Raw genomic sequence first — 19,511 nt, 5'->3', positions numbered from 1 at the left:
TATCTCCTACAAATTCTAAGTCTTGGTGAAAGAATCATTTTCAGTGATACTTTTTGTTTTGGCATGACCAGTGAGGTTTTAGTAATAACAGCTTAAATCACCAATGGCCAGGTATTAACTATAATAAAACAAAACAGTCCTTTCAAAAATATAGAGTAAGGTGTTATAAGAAGACTAATGATAATTCCAGGGGATATCCATGCTTCTTTTCAATATCGGATTTATAAGTTTGCAATTTTTAATTTCAAAATAATTTTATGATTAAAAATTAGTAGAGGACCACCAACATACTCAATTATCTTGCAAACACCATTATAGAGAGAACTTCATTGTAATTTGACTGTGCCTATCAAGTTATTGCCCGTTTACTTTAGGGTGGCGATTTAACCAAACACAGAACCGGTCTAACTAGAGCTTCATACTGCAATTTTAAATAATTTTTTTGGTTAGTATTGGTACTAATAAAAGGCAGTAATCAAGCCTTTTTTTTTTTTGTAAAAAGTTACTTATTTATAAATTAGGTAAGTGTTGAAATAACATTATTTTAGTGTGTTGGGAGAAAAACAGTAGCGTTAGCATTAGTAAAGGTATATGATACAAGAAAGCATGCATATACGGCATCAGCCAAAAAAAAAATACCTATTTCACACCATTCACTCTAAAAGTTGGTTGAATTTTTCCTTGAAATTATTTAAGCTATCAACTTCCATAATGACAGATGGAAGTTTGTTCATGCAATCAACTACCCGCTGGTTAAAGGCACATTTCCTCACATCCGTTCTACAACTGTCTTTCCCCTTGAGACAGTTGTAGAATGGATGTGAGGAAATGTGCGTTCTACAACTGTCTTTCCCCTTGAGAGGGCATAAATTTCAATTTATGCACTCTCAAATGTGTAATCTGAGCAAGGTTAAGAATCCCATCATCATTGAGCTTGCTCAAACCATTTAAAGCCTTATGCACCTCAATCAGATCACCTTGAAGGTGCCGTCTCCAGACAATGCAATTTGCATTGTCTGGAGACTAAAACACAGAGGACCCCTTTGTTCCTCTCACCAATTTCATTGCCCTTCTCAGTACTCATTCCAGCAGCTCTACTTCCTTCCTTCCTGAGGCCTCCATGCACTAATCAAGGTGTGGCCTGACCATTGTCTTATACAAAGGAAAAATCACCTCCTTGAACTGCTAGCAAAATTCCTGTATATCGTAGACAAGACCCAATAAGCTGCTCTGGCGGCCTGTTTTTTTTTTTTTTATTTTTCAGAAAACTTATATCTGACTGCACAATTACCCCCAGGTCTTTTTCATTCTCCACTACCCTGAGTGTAGTACTGCACAATTGATATGTTTCTCTCTCTCTCTCCGGCAGCATTTCTCAAAATGTGTTCCGTGAGATCTCAACAAGTGTTCTGTGAAAAATCATGATTAATAATTATAATAAAATAAATAAATTTTGCATATTTGTTTCGTACACCACTTTTGTATCATTTAATTTTTATCATATTTTTTTTTTCTTTCTTAATTATTAATATACTGGCATACACTAATAATCGAATAGACCGTGGAACACGTTATTTTTGCGGGCTTTTGCATAGAGAAGTACGCGTGCAGGTAATGATAAATACGAAAAGGTAGCAATGTGGTGATCTAGTATGCCATTCATATGAGATTTAGCCTATAGTACACGGGTTGAAGGAGAGGGGGAAGTGAACCAAATCATATCTAAACTCACTTCCTTGAATAAATTTTTTTTGATAAATATCAGTATTTCGATATATTATTATTAATAAATGACCATGGTTACGTGGTTGAAAAATGGAACCTTTAAATGAGAAGCAAGTACTTCTAGTATTGCAACTGTAGTCGATCAAAACGAACACAATATTGTCAAACTTCAAAGTGAGGATGAACAATCACAACCTTTTGTTCCTCAAAAATCCGAAGTGAAAAAAACAGCAACCTACTAAAAAAAAGAAAGAAAAACAAAGTATGATGACAGTTATTTGCATTTTGGCTTTACATGTGTTGGAAATAAAGATGCTCCTGAGGCACAATGCATCGTATGTAATAAAATATTAGCAAACAATTCTTTGGATCCAACTAAATTTGTGTTCCATAAATATGTGTTCCGCAAATATATTATGAGACGAAAAGTGTTCCGTGACTTAAGAAAAGGTTAGGAAACGCTGCTCTGGGGTAACTGCTGTCCATATGCAGTACTTTGCATTTGTCAATGTCAAACTTCAATTATCACCCTCAGCCCATCTACTCAACTTTTGTTGATATTGTTGGAGTAGTGTGCTGTCAGTATCAACCCTGCCACACTTTGTATAGTCTGCAAACTTTGACATTAAGCCTGCATCAATATCATTGATAAATACAGAAAACAACAGGGGACCCAACACAGAACCCTGGGGGACTGCTAATAACATTAGTTCACGAAGACCCATCAAGCTCTCAGCTGCCCACATCAATGCCAGAACTTGCACTTGAACATCACGCAATACAGCGGTAACCCCCAAGGCAGAATGCGCTGGTCCCAAGGGAACTAACTAGTTGTAGATGATTCTATTGTCGGGGAAACGGGGAACATTGTGCAAAAAGGATAGATGAAACAGGACCAGGGTATGTCTGCCAGGAGCAAAGGTTGATGACGTCGTAGAGCAGATATCACCTTTTAAGAGCACTAATGATATTAAGAGTAGGAGTAGGAGATCGGTGGAATTACTTAACAAGTACAAGTAAATGCTGAAAATAACAGCCATGAGTTAGGGTTAAATTTGAAAGTGTCTGCAATTCTGCCCAGATACGGTAGGAGGGAGTATATGATGAGAGCCTTGTCAATCAATTCGGCCCTGGAGAGATTGTGCAAGGCTCACGGAGTAGAATTTTTCTCAGTCTGGCCTGTGCTTGTTAACAGGACAGACTGCTACTATGGGGATGGGATACACTTAAATAGAAAGAGTGCAAGAATATTTGCTGATGCTATCGGGGCAGAGTTACGTGGGTCGGAAAACTGCTAGCTTGAGGGGAGACATGGACTGATAAATTAAAAGTAGCCGCTGGCAGAGGCAAAAGTCATTCTTGCACCGCTTCTATTGAAATGCATTTGAGCAGCAGCTTGGAAAGCAAGGCAATGAGGATTTCCAGGACTGCCAGGAGTCATAGTGGAACAAGTAAATACATGGGCTGTGTTAGGGTAACTAAGAGTAGAAACAGGTGCATGTATACTTGCATTACACCAATGCTAGGAGTATAGTTAATAAATTCAATGAGCTTGAAGTGCTAGTCAAGACATCAAAGGCAGATATTGTTGGGATATCAGAGACGTGGTGTCACACAGACCTAAGCAGTGCAGAATTGGAATTTGGGGAGTACAATGTGTACAGAAAGGATATGCAGGACAGGAACGGAGGAAGGGTTATGCTGTTAGTTAAGAAACACACAAAATCTAAGGAAGTGCATCCAATTTGATGTTGGTGGAAAATGCAACAATGAGTCTTTTTTTGTGACATAAGCACTGGGAATGGAAAAATGAGAGTAGGTGTGTGTTATAGGCCTAATGAATCTGATAAATATAATTAGCAATTGTGCAGAGAAATAGTGGGCCAGTAAATCAGTGTCTTATAATTTAATTTCCCAGAGATTGACTGGAATTTGTGGGTTGATCACTCACACACTAGTAAGGCTTTTGTGGATTTATTGGATGATTGTTTTCTACAGTAGCATGTTCGGGAGGAAATAGAGGGAGTAATACTCTTGATCCGATTATCAGTAGTGATTTTTCATGCATTAAGAAACTGCAGAGAAAGCAACCACTAGATGGCAGTGATCACATTGTGCTGAAGTGTGATTTACTCAGAGGTAACTACCATCAGGGGTCAAGGGAAGGGTTTTTGCTTTTGTAAAGGCGACTACGATGGTCTGAGACAGTATTTAAATTCTATACAGTGGGACCAGCTGATGTTACCAACAGCAAATTCAAATTGGGAAGCATTCAAAGAATTAATCTTGGAAGCTACTAGGTTTTTCATACCAAATAAGAAATATTGTTCAAGATTTAGGCTTAAATGGATGTCAGATGAACTAATTAAACATGTGACAGAGAAGAAAATGCACGGGATACATATAAAATAACAGGTGACACGGAAGCTATGATAGAAATAAGCTGGTCTGTAACCAAGTCACAAAGAAGGTTCGGCAAGTGAAGGCAGATTACGAGAAATCTTTGCCAAAGGATTCAAAGAAAAACAGCAAAGAGTTCTTTACTTATGTAAACTCTAGAAGGAAGTGGATGAATCAGATTGGTCACTTGATATCGATGGTTCAACTGTTGATGATCCTGCTCAGGTAGCTAACAAACTAGATGAATATTTTGCATCTACATTCACACATAAGGAGTTATTCAGGGAGGGGAATGCCATAGGTGTATTAAACTCTGGCAGTAAGTTAGATAATCTTGTAATAACAGAGTCAAGTGGAGGAGAAATTGTTGAAGAGAAACATAAGAAAGGCACCTGGGGTGGATGGAATCTATCCAGTTATATTAAAGGAGGCAGCAAAGGAAGTAAGCAAAATGAGTGCTTCCTTGGACTTAGGAGTGGTACCCATTGAGTGGAAATGTGAAAATGTGACCCCAATCCACAAAGGAGGATCAAAGGGAGACACAGGTAATTACTGACCTGTTTAACTTGTGTTCCAGGGAAATTAAGGGAGGCCCTGGTTAAAGAAGCGTTGCAGGATCATCTAGACAAGACTTCAGTTCTAGCTCGGACACAGCATGGGTTTGTTAATGGGAAGTCTTCTCTCACCAGTTTGATTGGGTACTCTGATGTAGTCAAGGGAACTTAATGTAAAGAATAACTTTGATATCATATATTTCGATCTTAGAAAGGCCTTTGATACTGCTGCACAAATTGGAGCAGTGTGGCATTGGAAGCAAATTGCTGCTATGGATAAAGGGGTGGTTGAGTGGAAGAAGACAGAGTGGTAATCACTGGACCCTGCTCTTCGTGGACTAACGTTATTATTTCAGTGTTGGGTCCATTGTTTTCTGTATTTATAAATGATATTAATTATAACAGTATATGAGGCTTAATGTCCAAGTTTGCAGACGATATGAAGGTTGGCAGGGTTGTTAATGACAGTATACTGCTGCAACAGGTTATAAAAAAAGTTGATGGGCTGAGAGGTGGCAAATGAAGTTTAACATTGACAAATGTAAAGTACTACATATGGGAAGCAGTAACTGCAGAGTAACGTATCAACTCTGTGGTACTACACTGACAGTGGTAGAGAATGAAAAGGACCTGGGGTAATTGTGCAGGAAGATATGAAGTTTTCTGAGCAGTGCAGATGGTCTGCAATTTTTCTAGCAGGGATAAACAGGTGATTATCCCCTTGTATAAAGCAATGGTCAGGCCACACCTGGAGTACTGTATACAGGTCTGGAGGCCTCATTTTAAGAAGGATATAGAGCTGTTGGAACGAGTACAGAGAAGGGCAACAAGATTAGTGAATGGAACAAAGGGTTGCTCTTACGAAGAAAGGCTTAAGTTTTGCAAATTACAGTGTCTGGAGACTAGGCACCTGCGAGGTGATCTGATTGAGGTGTATAAAGCCCTGAATGGTTTGAGCATGCTCAATGCGGATGGGATTCTTTCTCTTGCTCAGAATAATCACCTGAGAGGGTATAAATTCAAATTGAGGAAAGACAGTTGTAGGATAGGTGTGCAGAAGTTTGCCTTTAGCCGGCTGGTGGTTGAGTATCCATCTTTCGTTGTAGAAGTTGATAGCTTTAATAAATTCAAGGCGGAACTTGACAAACATTTGGAGCGAGTGAATGGGTGAAATAAGAGGTGTTCCCCCCCCCCCCCCCCGGCTGATGCTATATAAGCTTGCTTTCTTGCATCATGTGCCTTTGCTAATGCTAATTGTAGTAACTTGCCCTTAATGCCATCCTGCTCCAATTTGTACAGTAGTCAGCCCTCTGGATGGAGAACAAAATTAAAAGCTTTCCTGAAATCCAAGTATATGATATCAAAATTATTTTTTGAATCCAGTTCCTTTGTAACCACATAGTATCCAGTGAAACTGGTTAGACAGGACTTCCCCTTAACAAACCAAATCTGTGTCTGTATTATTACTGCATTGTTGTCTAGATGATTCTGCAATGCTTCTTTAACCACTTACTCCATTATTTTAACCGAACAGAATTTAAACTTAACAAGTCTGCAGTTACTCGTGTCACACTGTGATCTCCTCTGTGAATTGGGGATACTATTATTATTATTATTATTACTAGCCATATAGTGCGAGGAAGCCTGAGGCTTATGCTGCACCAGCTAAAAAAAAAATTTCCGAGTTACCCAGAAAGAGAGAGAGAAGTAGAAGGGAATCACCGAGAAACAGAAGAATGGTGATATCCAGCTCAGGACCCTGGGTGTGCCAAGCCCATACTCACCAGATGTGAGCCCCTGGGGTACATTTGCACATCTCCAGTCTCGGGATCTCCCTGAGTCCAAGGATGCTGTCATTATGGCTAAGGGTTTGCTTACTCCCTTTGCTGCCTCCTTTAATATAACTGGATAGATCCCAGTGCCTTTCTTTTGTTTAAGTTCAATTTCTCTTCCACTTTTTGGAGCTTAATCATGATTAAACTCTAACAATCATTTATTACATGCTGTTAACAGGTAAACAAATCTCTTATTTAAGTTAATCTTTTCTTTTATTTTACATTTATCAGTTTGTAGTAAGGCATGATTAATAATTAATTATAACAATTTGTTTTTCTCTCCTTTATTACAGCCAAATATGGTTTGATGATGAGTCACTGCACAATTCTCGAAATGTTACCTAAATGTATAGTACATTTAGTCAATAAGACTAAATAAACTAACCTTTTAAATAACTCACGTGGTATTAGTAGGAGTTGTTTAGAGAGAAAAATTTCATGGAAAATCACTTTGTAGCATTATTTCCTAATTATAATATGATTGTTCATAATGAATAATACTAATTAAACCACATGATTTTGTGTGAATTTTTATTGTGTAAAAAGTATTACATAAGTTCCAGATAATAGAACTACTTAATGATTTCTAACTTTTCTGTTTTCCTTATTGAATCCTGTAATCAGGTGTAATTAGGAACAGCCACCAAATGCTTCCTTATTAGATCTGACTACTTTATAATTGAAATATTGATTCTTCATAGTTATGCTCACTATGAGAGAATGTTGAGTGACCAGGTGAGAGGGAGGAAAACTCCCCCAGTTTTTATCCCCTCATAATAATGATAATTATTATGAGATAATGCCTGATAATGCCCTTGGCAGCCAAGTCCAGATAGCAGGACTATTGTTAAAAACAAAGCTTTAACCCAGTTCTGAAGAGGCTAAAGTCTGCAATATTGTCTTATTTGAAGCAAACATAAAATGGTTTAGTGCTGTCTAACTGACAATATTGAGGTAAAACAAGATTACTTAGGGCTAATTATTAATGATTACATGCAGTGCATTGTGTACTCTTTACAGTTTAAAGTTTTAACTGCCAATATAAAATGATTACACAGTCATGTTATGTACTATACAATAGGTGCAGCAGCATTGTTTACACTGGAATTAGCAGGACACCAAACCACTTCAAAAACACTGGGCATCAGAAAGGAATGATATATATCAATTCATATAGCATAAGTTCTACTAGGTCACTTATAACCATTCACTTCTACAGTAAGTTCATTAGATTGTAATAAGCTTTAAGGAAAGGAAACAAAATAGTTTTGCTGGATTCTTAGATGTACTTGAAGAAATGAAATGAAGAAGCAGATCAAGCAGCAAAAATAACCACTTGTCTATTCCATTCAGTCTATAGACTAGTAATTTAGATAGATTGCCAAGTTATTACAGAGGGAGTGGGTAGGAGCAAAAGAAGAGGTAGTGTTGGCCAGATTATGGATGTGTCAGTATCTTGCTCGAGCAAGAATCATCAAGAAGCTAAATTTGTGACATAGTCCAAACAGTTAAACACAGTTTCTGAATGGTTCTTGAATATGAAAGTGAAAGATAATTTTCTGTGCACCTCTATAAAATGTAGTTAATTATCCTTACCGATCTTAGTGATAGATCTGTTGTTACAGATATCTTCAGTTTTATAAAAGTGACCAAGCCCTATGTTATGTTATAAATACCATTTAAACAACAACACAAAAAGATTCTTAATAATTACAAACACACCTGAATATACATTAAAACTGAACAGTATGTACTGTTTTGGTTTTTGTGTATAACCTGGTGGTGGGAAAGAGTAAGAGTATATTGTGGCTCAGTGTTGGTACTTTTGTATAGACATTGAGCCAGTAGGTCAATGCACTGAAAAACATTGAACAACCAACCAATGAATTTTTTTTACCTGCATTAGTTGAAAAAAATATATTTATCAATATTATTTTTCTTGTTATATAATTATTAATGGAAGAAAATTCCCAGAATGCTGTTCTACCAGGAACATCAATGTGTATTAAAAGTTTTATGGATTCACGTTTCTCAAGTTGCCAGTTGTGACACAATGCTTTTATAAATTTTGTTTGTAAGGTGAATGTTGTTATTTAAATGAAATAATTTATTTTATTTCAGTTTGCAAAACAGATGGTAATGGATCTGATTACTGATAAGGGTGGTGGTTTTGAGGTAAGTCATTCTCTTTTGTATTAAGAACAAAATTATTTTGCATTAATTTTCCTTCAATAAATTAAATGATTTTTGGTGATTCAGATTCACAAATGCATAAATTACTTATTGTTCACATCTGTCCATCTTAACTGTACTAGACTGCCATTTGAAGGATTTCTATGAAATTTTATATTTTGATCTTGGTGTCTCAATAAATCTTTGTCAAGATTTGTCGAGACACTGAAAATTCAATCAAAATTGGAAAAGTAGAATCCCCCCCCCCAAATATATAATATATATTTTATTTATTATTATTATTTTTTTTTTCGTGCTTTCAAGTTATCTTTATGTATAGGGAGGAGACTACTCAAATACAATGTGACTGCACTGTGAAATGTGATGAGCGGGGCATTTGATAGTTTCATGGAATATTATGTTGGAATTTTTTTTTTTTTTTTTTTTTTACTCTTTTAACTACATTTAAATATTGTAGTCCTTTTATTTAATATTGCATATTATGAATAATTTTATTAACTTGTTCCATTTTCCTAACCTAACAAGAGTGTATAAAGCATCACTTTTATTACTATACTAAATTTCTGTAGTGGTAAAAGGGTTGGCAAGAGTTGTGTGTGTGTTGTGGGGGGGAAGAATGGCATTTATAAATCAAAGAACAATATTTTTTGTCAAAAATCAATGCTCTTGCTGTGAATTAAGGGAAAATGGGCACACTCCAGCAGCAGTATATTGAACATATCATGAGCCTGGAACCTTACTTAAGGATTCACCATTTGTTATTGTTATTTTTGTATGATATTAGTGTATAGTGGAATAGATTGTTGGCAGAGTGTGTCTTATTTTCTCAGACAGAATTTGGATTATTTTATTATTTTTTGCTTGATATTGAAGTACACTGTTGTGCGAAATTTAAGGCCCAGTCAGGTTTTCATCTTTTGGGGAAAGGCAGCTCAGAAAAGTAGAAGCTGAATTTCAATACAGCATTTTCTCTTATGTATAACCGACATTTTACGTTATTTGAGTTAGAGTGCTCCCAAAATAGATCAGCGAACAGTGTGCCAGGAGCTGATGGGATATACTATGTCATGCTTAAGCACCTGAACAAGCTCAGAATTCATAACTGATATATTTCAACTGGATATTCTTAGAAGGCTATTTGCACTTGTTGCCACTCAATAGTCCTATACTTTCCTAAACCTGGAAATGTTCAGCTAGATCCACAAAATCATTGACCTATATCTCTTAGCAGTTGCCTTGGTATGATATTAGAAAATATTATTCTCACCTTGTTAGTATGGTGTCTAGAATCTAGGTCAGTGATGAATAAGAACCAGTATGGCTTTTGAAAAAATTGAACTCCAGAACTTATGGTCAAGGGTGAATCCAACATGAATGCTTTTATCCAAAATGAACATATTGTCATGATCTGCCTAAAAAAAACTTTGGCTACCTGGTGCTATGGCATTCTTCAAAACCTGTGCCACAGGACTCCAGTGTCAGCTACCACTAATCATATAGAGTTTTCTCTAAAGCAGAATTTTATGTTACTGCAGTAGGTCTCTATCTCAAACAATTGTCCACGAAGAAGACACTCTTTGCAGTTGAAAATAGTTAGGCTAAACAAAGCAACAGAGAACATTCTGGCTAATGTTGACACCTGTCTATATGCAAATGATTTTACAGTATTCTCTCACTCACAAAATGTCTGCTCCATTGAATGATATCTTTAGCATGCAACAAACAGAATAGAGTCATGGGCATTCCACAATGGCTATCACCTCTCTTCATCAAAAACAGCTGCTATCCACTTTTGTAAAAAGTGGCAGTTCCATCGAAATCCTAAGCTAACACTAGGAAACCAACCAATACAGTCAGTCCTCGTATAGCACAATATTTGTGTTCCTAGAAACCCTCGTGCAATGCAAAATCGTGCAATATAAACAACAGGCTCTATGGGAAAAATAGGGTTAGGTGCCGACCACCCAAGATTGAACACACATTTGTAACCGAAACATTACCAAACACAATAAATAATCGTAATAGTATTGCTACTGCTTTTGCTTCTATCGTAAGCAAACTTGTTTTTTGTTTGATTTTCTATCCAAACAGATGACAGCTGTTCCACCTCTTCCAATTCTTTGTGTCTTAATCTAATGGATTTTAATTACACTTTGAGTTGTTCCTGCTATGAAAGTTGTTTTTATTTTTTCTGCATTCTTTGTAATTCTCGGCTTTGCCTCATTTAGGCCTGTAGCACGTGCAATATCACACGGTCTTTCATTTCGCTCAAAGCGTTTCACAATTTCATATTTTTTCTCTATCGACAAAAGCGGACTGGCCATAAGCCTTACTGGGGAAACCCCGGTGGGCCAGAGGCTGGTGTAATTTTGGCCCTAAACGCTAGTATGAGGCCACTACAAATTTTCCCGGGTAAGAATTTTTGACCCCGTCCGCCTCTGTTTATCGATATTGCTTTTCTTTTTCTCTCTGAATCTGCAGTGTCTTCACCAGGACGCTTCCTTTTCACACCTTTTAAGTATTTTACTCATTTTTAGGGAATAAAGCACAATTACAAAATGAGGAGGCATGCTTGATACACAAACTCTGCTCGTGTGTAGCAATTGAATAAACAACACCATAAAGACAGAGATACACTATTAACACCTCACATTTTACTAAAGCACATTTCTAGGGGTTACTACCATAAAACAATTTCCAGTTTCTTGCGAGTAGTTTACTGGTAGTAAACTCGATCTAATTGCATTTGCGATTATACCGATAGCTGGAACTGGTTTTTAGGTTATTATGGAGAAATGTGTTTCCCCTTCACTGATATAAAAAAACAAATAAATTTTCAGAATCTTCTCTTCATTCCAATCGTGTTGCATTCGGTTGGGATGATTCTGCTTTCGACTGCCATTTCTTGTAAACACAAAGGCGAATCGTGCATAAGCGAATTCCATTCATGTTATATAAGATATCATTCCTCTATTTATAAATCGTGTGAGATCGAATTCGTGTAGTGTAAACACGTGTTATACGAGGAGTGACTGTACCACTTAGCAACAGTATCTGGTTCCTGGTCTAGTAACCCAGTACTTGACATTAAAAACTTACCTTCTAGAGACATAAAAATGCAAATATGAATTCAGTGTGTGTGAAAAAGTTGAATAAAGTTATCTATTCTGTGGCATGCATTGCTGATAGCTTTAAGCTGTTACACCTATATCAAACCTTAATCAGATGCTTGCAAGATTATGGAGCTCCAGTTTACAATGCATCCAAGCCAATGCATCCAAGACTGCATTGGCTTGGCTCAATCCAGTTCAGTATAGTGCTCTCAGGATTGCCCTAGGACAGTGGCACGCAAACTTATTTTGCTTGTGACCCCCCACCCCCATGTAAATACCGAGGTGGGATGACCAGATTTTTAGAGAAAAAATAGTATTTTATAAATTAGAGTAGACAATTTTATTACAGTACCGAGAAAGGAATAACATTTTTCTTTTTAATTTACACAATTAAAATAATTGTTTAATTGAATCCAGTAAAAACAACAAATCAGATTCTTATCCTTCAATTAAAATTACAAAACAAAACAATAAAAAAATTAATAATAGCAAAACAAAACAATGAACAATAACAAAACAATTAATGAGAAGGATGATCTTAATAACCGATATTTGTTCCATATTTGGCTCAATATTTGAAACTGCTAATCTCATGTCATCTTCCGGATCAAGTCTGGAATGCTGTTTTGTTTTTATAGCTGTTAATTTTGAGAAATCAACCTCACATAAATATGTAGACCCGAAAGGTAGCATTGCTGTCAGTAGGTACAGTGGTCTCAGACAGTTTTTAAATTCTGTACACTGGGATCAACTGACGATGTTGCCAACAGTAAATTCTAAGTGGGAAGCATTCAAGGAATTAATCGTGGATGCTACTAAAAGTTTCATACCTATTAAGAAATATTATTCAAGGTTTAGTGAACCAAATGAACTAATGAGACTTGTGACAGAAGAAAAATGCATGGGATGCATATAAATTATCAAGCGACGCAGAAGTCTATGGCAGATATAAGCTAGTCTGTAATGAGGTTATAAAGGAGGTTAGGCAGGCGAAGGCAGATTACGAGAAATCTTTTGCCAAAGATGCTAAGAAAAACAGCAAGGATTTCTTTACTTATATAAACTCTAAAAGGAAGGGGATGAATTTGATTGGTTCACTTGATATCGATGGTTCGACTGTTGATGATCCTGTTCATATAGCAAACAAATTGAATGAGTATTTTGCATCTACATTCACACATGAGGAGTTATTAAGGTTTGAAAATGGCAAAAGGTTATCAAATTGTAGCAAAGTGGGGGAGAAATTGTTGAAGTTAAACATAAGAAAGGCACCTGGGGTGGATGGGATTTATCCATTTATATTAAAGGAGGCAGCAAAGGAAGTAAGCAAACCCTTGGCCATAATTATGAGAGCTTCCTTGGACTCAGGGGAAGTACCCATGGACTGGAGATGTGCAAATGTATCCCCAATTCACAAAGGGTGACAAGAGTAATTTCAGACCAGTTAGTTTAACTTCTGTTCCGGGTAAAATAATGGAGTCACTGGTTAAAGATGCATTGCAGGATCATCTAGACAAGACTGCAGCAATAATTCAGACACAGCACGGGTTTGTTAAGGGAAAGTCTTGTCTGATAAATTTGATAGGATATTATGATGTGGTTACAAAGGAACTGGATGTAAAAAATAATTTTGATATCATATATTTGGATGTCAGGAAAGCTTTTGACACTGTTGCACATGAAAGACTATTGTACAAATTGGAGCAGAATGGTATTAAGGGTAAGTTGATACAATGGATAAAAGGATGGTTAAGTGGGAGAAGACAGAGGGTTGTAATCAATGGGTGCTGCTCTTCGTGGACTAATGTTATTAGTGGAGTCCCACAGGGTTCGGTGTTGGGTCCTCTGTTGTTTTGTTTATTTATCGATATTGATGAAGGTATATCAGGCTTAGTGTCGAAGTTTTCAGATGATACAAAGGTTGGCAGGGTTGTTAATGACAGTAATGGCAGTATGCTACTGCAACAGGATCTAGATAATTTGGGCAGATGGGCTATGAAATGGTAACTGAAGTTTAACCTTGACAAATGCAAAGTACTGCATATGGGTAGAAGTAACACCAGAGAAACGTACCAACTGTGTGTTACTACACTTAAGGTAGTAGAAAATGAAAAAGACCTGGGAGTAATTGTGCAGTCAGATATGAAGTTTTCTGAGCAGTGCAGACATGCTGCCAGGACAGGTCGTGGTTTTGTCAATGATATATAGGAATTTTGCTAGCAGAGGCCATGCCTTGAGTATGGCGTACAAGTCTGGAGGCCTCATTTTAGGAAGGATGTAGATTTGCTTGAGGGTGTACAGAGAAGGGCAACAAGATTGGTGAGGGGAATGAAGGGGGATCCTCTTACCAACAGAGGCTTAAGTTCTGCAAATTGCAGTGGCTGAAGACTAGGCACCTACGCAGTGATCTGATTGAGGTGTATAAGGCCTTGAATGGGTTGAGCATGCTGAGTTCTGATGGGATCCTTCCACTTGTTCAGATTACGAACCTAAGGGGGCATAAATTCAAATTAAGAAAAGACATGTAGAATAGATGTGCGAAAATTTGTCTTTAGCCAGCGGGTGGTTAATTGCTGGAACAAACTTCCATCAGTCGTCGTGGAAGTTGATAGGTTAAATAAATTTAAGGAGGAACTGGACAGGCATTTGGAGGGAATGGTGTTTTTTTTTTTTTTTTTTTTTTTTGGTTGATGCTGCATTACTCATACACTTGCTTTCTTGCATCACATGCCGCCGCCGCCACTACTACTAATGTTTGTATTGCCATTTTTAATAATTCTGGATACTCGTCTCGAAGAGAGCCAAAATTTTTCACTAGTTGTAATGTTGAAATGAGCACGCAATGCTTTGTCCCACGACAGGTCGATAAGATCTTCCTTTTGCTCAATGGTAATTTCTGTGTATGAAGAAATAACAAAAACAAAGGGATCATGAATCCAATACAATTTTTTTTTTTTTTTCCCCCTGGAGAAACATGAAATCATTTGGAAAAATTCTTAATTAGCATTGTCAGGTTGGTGGCAATGATATCTCTAAATTCTAAAATGTCAATATTACTGCTATTAACAAAATCAGGAAAACATGGGAACATTTCAATGTTATTATGGTCAAATTCAGTTTTACAAAGATTAAGCTCCTTTTTGAAAGCTTCTGTTTTATCACTGAGTATTAATATATTTGTTCCCTCTCCTTGAAGAGTTTAATTTAAATCATTAAGTTTTTCAACTATATCAACAAGGTAACTAAGTTTTCCAAGCCATTTTTGATTTGTAAACAATTGGACAAGGTTCTGATTTGTATCTGATAAAAACAATAGAACTTCATGTTTGAGGTCAAACAGACGTCGCAACACTTTACCACTGGACAACCACTTCACTTTCATATATAAAAGAAGAGTTTCATAAGTGGATCCATTTCATTACAAAGTATAGTGAAAAGTCTGCTATTTAAGCTTCTACTTTTAATAAAATTGATCACACGTACTGCATCTTTCAAAACCTCGTACAAATCAGTTTGCATTTCTTATGTATAATGCAATGATTAAAAACTGTATTTGGAGGTAACTTCCTTTACTTTGCCATTTAAACATTTATTTTGTCCTGTTAATGCAGCCGCACCATCAGTACAAATCGCAACAGTTCTTCCACGTCATGTTATTTGTTTGAAAGAAAATATAACATCAAAAATATTCTCTCCTGTCGTTTTTCCTTCCGAAGCTTTGCAAAATAGAAAATCCTCCAAAATATCTCCCTCGTAGCAGTATCTGACATATACAATTAGTTGAGCAAGGTTTGAAATATCTGTGAATTCATCTAACTGCATTGCAAAAATTGGACTTTCTCTCAATCGATTTAATAAATTGAATTTTGTTGTTCGCGATAACTGTGTCTCTGGATAGTGGAATGGTATTTAAATAGTTGCTGTACTTTTCTCCATGCATAATTGAAATCATTTTTATTGCAGCAGGGAGAACAAGGGATTCAGCAATAGTATGTGATTTCAATTTTTTTCCTATTAAATATGAAACTTCCAGCGATGCTTTACAAGGAACTGTAGTGTTTCTTCATGAAAGATTTCAGACCTTGTATGGTGTCGGCATGGCTTTTGAAAAAGGATTCAGTTTTTTTATTAGCTCTGGATGTTTCATATGCAAGTGTCATTTTAATTTAACAGGTTTCATGCTTTCGTTAGCCAATTTTTCGTAGCATATTACGCAAAAAGGATGCTGCTCATCGTCAACAACACTGTAGGTGAAGCCGTGCTTCATAAATTCCTCTTGATATTTTCTATTCTTTTTCGTTCCTTTTGATTTGGAATATGATGGCTCTCTACCAGGAATTGGTGGTTGCACTTCACTTGAAATAACATTGGTGTCCAAATTTTCACGTGATATAATATTTCTTACCTTATTAGCTTCTGAAGTACCTGTAGCAATATTATTTTCGTCACTCCTCGGCCTTTTTGTTCTGATTACCCAGTTGTCCTTGGTATTTTTTTCTTCTTAAAAACAACGATAATAATAATGAAACATGCAATAGAAAAAGTAGCAGAAGAATGAAAAACACATCCAAGTTGTACGAAAGCACCAAATTACGAAGCAGAATAAAGCGCACGCACACAACACATTTGCTGTGTATATTTACTGCTACCGCATATTCACACCTCTGGTCTTTAGGCAATTTGAGAATTTGTGCTATAGCATAGCAAGCATGAATTAAGAGCTAAAGGGATTAACTGAATAGTACTTCTCGGTAGTACTCGTTGCTGAGTTGTACTGAGAAGTATTAATATATATACTGAGTAGCTGCGTCAGTCAGCCGCTTTTTGTGTCCATGGTCAGTGAGCAAATTAAGGCGAAATGCAGAAGCAGTAGGGTTTCTCAGACTTGTTCCAGTAGTAAGATTTCTACACGTACAGTATTGAAAAAGTAATTTTAACAACAGGTTTAGTAACAACAATAGCTTCTATATGCACAAAAAAAAATTAATTTATTTAAAAATTTTTGTGACCCCTTTCATTTATCCGGCGACCCCTCTAAGGGTCGCGCCCCACAGTTTGCGTACCACTGCCCTAGGAGCTTTCAAGACATCCTCAGTGCAAAGTTTTCATATAGATGCCAGAGATCTTCCACTACATCTCAGCAGAAGGATATTGCTTAACTATGCATCCAAATTATGTAGCCTCCCATCTGGACATATCTCTTTGAATCTAAGTGGATAAACATATATAGAAATAAACCCAGTGAAAACAAATCTACTGGTATCTGATTAAAAGATTAGCACAGCACTGGAACATCCATCTTGCAAATATTTCTCAAGCCTCAGACACAGTACAACCATGGTTAATGTATATACCTCCTCGTGATAACTGTTTTCATTAGTTGGGGGAACACACCTTGTCAAAGCAAAATTTTGAATGGTTACCTACAGCTCACCCTTTGCCAATGAAAAACTCTAGTATTGGCAAAGATATGTCAGTTTTTGAGATGTCTCAAAAAACAGCTCAAAAACTGACACTTGTCAGAGCAGCAGTAATCCTTCCTACATCTACTGTCTCTGTCCAGTTACTGCTTGAATGCAGTGTTTTTACACTCTATGCAGTTAAAATGGCTTTCCATTTTACAAGATCTCTCATTACATTCACTGAATAAGTCTATTTTTTGGTTCCAAAATAATATAGTAGATACATGCAAAAAACCGAAAAACATCTGTTTCTTAACATTCTATGCCTACAATAATCTTAGGGGGGTACCTGAGGACCTTGCCAAAATTCCAGTGGAGTTTCAGTGGAACACTAATTACAAACTGCTACCTCTGGAGGGAGTATGTCTACTGTTCATCAGGTGTTTACAAAGTAAATTTTTGTAAACAATATCACATGACATCCTTTCTTCGACTATAAGTTAGTTAAGAAAGCAAAAATTGCTAAGGCTAAACTATGATAGGCTGGACAGTTTGTTTTTGATTTAATTTTCTTAAAACATGATAAATTCTAGGGCATAAGAAATAAATACACAGTAAAATTTTGCAATTAGCTGATAAATATTTTACTGAAAACTGAGCACTTGTAAATCCACCAATTAGGATGCAAATGCCTGAGGTACTACTTGAGGTAACCCCAGGGGTATGCATACACCCAATTGAGAACTAGATCTACATGATGCACCAGGCTAAAGGTAATAGCTGAGTTGTTAGATGTTGTCCAAGCTTCTTGGACCTGCCAGTTGATGAATATCTGGACAGTTGTGCTATTGGCAAGAGTGACATCATTGTCACTCTTTCATTCGGTGCTCCTGAACTTTGGTAAGCTGAGGTCGGTTCAAGACTGAAATAGAGTAGCTAAAAAAGTCCACCAGTGCTGTTGTTGTTGTGTCGCTTTGTTCATCTGTTTTGCTGAACCAGAGACCTGACTTACAGTTTGCATTCAGAGACATCAGCAGCCTGCCACCAAGTAATGTGACAAGGATAGTCTGAAGGTAGTGAATACCAGGGTCACATCTTCACTTGGCCCAGTAAAGAGATATTACATGGAGGGCTCCCAACTGGTTTGTGATCTGCCAGAGAACACAGTGTATTGGTATTGGTCACTGTAAGAGCAATATTTCTTATTACCGTGGCTGCTTCTGGGGTGTTAGTGGTGGACATATCTGATAAGCCTATATGGTGGTGGTATCCCTGTATTCTGCCACTATATGTATGGGGGCTCCTGGGCAGTCAAAATATCAATACTCTTTTCCTACATTTTAATTTTTATTTTATCAACCTTGGCTCTGGCATTTATCTGACCAAACCTTAGCTTCAGGTTGTTGTTATTGGCTGTAATTTATTTTCAATTTGTATTCTTTAAGTGCTTTTTTTGATAGACTTGCACTTAGTCACAAACAGTGTTTACTGTCTAGTTTTGCCATCTTACATTTGGAACGTCTGGCTGCAGTATGTTGTTTTGAATAAGCATTGTAACTATGGCCCTGCACGCTAGAATATCTGCAATAGCTGTCTTTTCTGTACGCGAGTTCTTAGGTACATGGTAGTTATTATACTTGTGCTGAACTCTTTAGGACAGGATTCTCAACTATGGATCACCTTCATGTAATATCACAGCTAATGGAGAAAGCAAATGAATATAAAACACCATTATGCCTGGCATTTGTGGATTATGAAAAGGCATTTGACTCCATACAGCATAAGGCAATGTTTCGGGCACTGGAAAGACAAGGCATAGATACTCCATATATTATGATTTTGAAGAAAATATATGAGAGTGCTACATCCTTTATTAGACTAGACAAAGACAGTAGCAAATTTAAAATCGAGAAAGGAGTTCGACAAGGAGACACAATATCTTCGAAGCTGTTTACTGCTGCCCTTGAGGAAGCTTTCAGAAGATTAGACTGGTCGCAGAAAGGAGTCAATGTGAACGGAGAGTACCTAAACCATTTACGATTTGCAGATGACATTGTGGTCATAAGCCACGATCCCAAAGAATTAGAGGAAAATCTTAATCAGTTATGCACAGTTAGTAAGGATTTTGGACTAAAGATGAATATGGCTAAAACAAAAGTAATGATGAACAAGTATGCCACGGAAAGGGAAATAATGATTGAAGGAGCACTAATTGAAAAGGTGGAGTCATATACTTATCTGGGACAAGTTATTAGCTGTAATAATGATAAATGGCTGGAAGTCAAGAGA

At 36.8% G+C, this 19,511-nt stretch overlaps 1 protein-coding gene across 3 annotated transcripts in view; it reads left to right on the top strand.

Moving 5' to 3' along the window:
• Positions 1 to 19,511, top strand: part of LOC150087202 (far upstream element-binding protein 1-like) — a 241,664-nt gene that overhangs the window by 93,546 nt on the left and 128,607 nt on the right. For all 3 annotated transcript variants that reach the window (XM_090373028.1, XM_090373027.1, XM_090373026.1), the window contains one exon: positions 8,636 to 8,689. In XM_090373028.1, the coding sequence (XP_090229154.1) occupies positions 8,636 to 8,689 (54 nt within the window). The remainder of the gene's footprint in view (positions 1 to 8,635; positions 8,690 to 19,511) is intronic.

This window comes from Mastigoproctus giganteus, chromosome 4 (genome assembly GCF_048544385.1).
Source record: "Mastigoproctus giganteus isolate SK-2022 chromosome 4, ASM4854438v1, whole genome shotgun sequence".
NCBI lineage: Eukaryota > Metazoa > Arthropoda > Arachnida > Uropygi > Thelyphonidae > Mastigoproctus > Mastigoproctus giganteus.
This window is presented reverse-complemented; position numbering and strand designations above follow the sequence as displayed.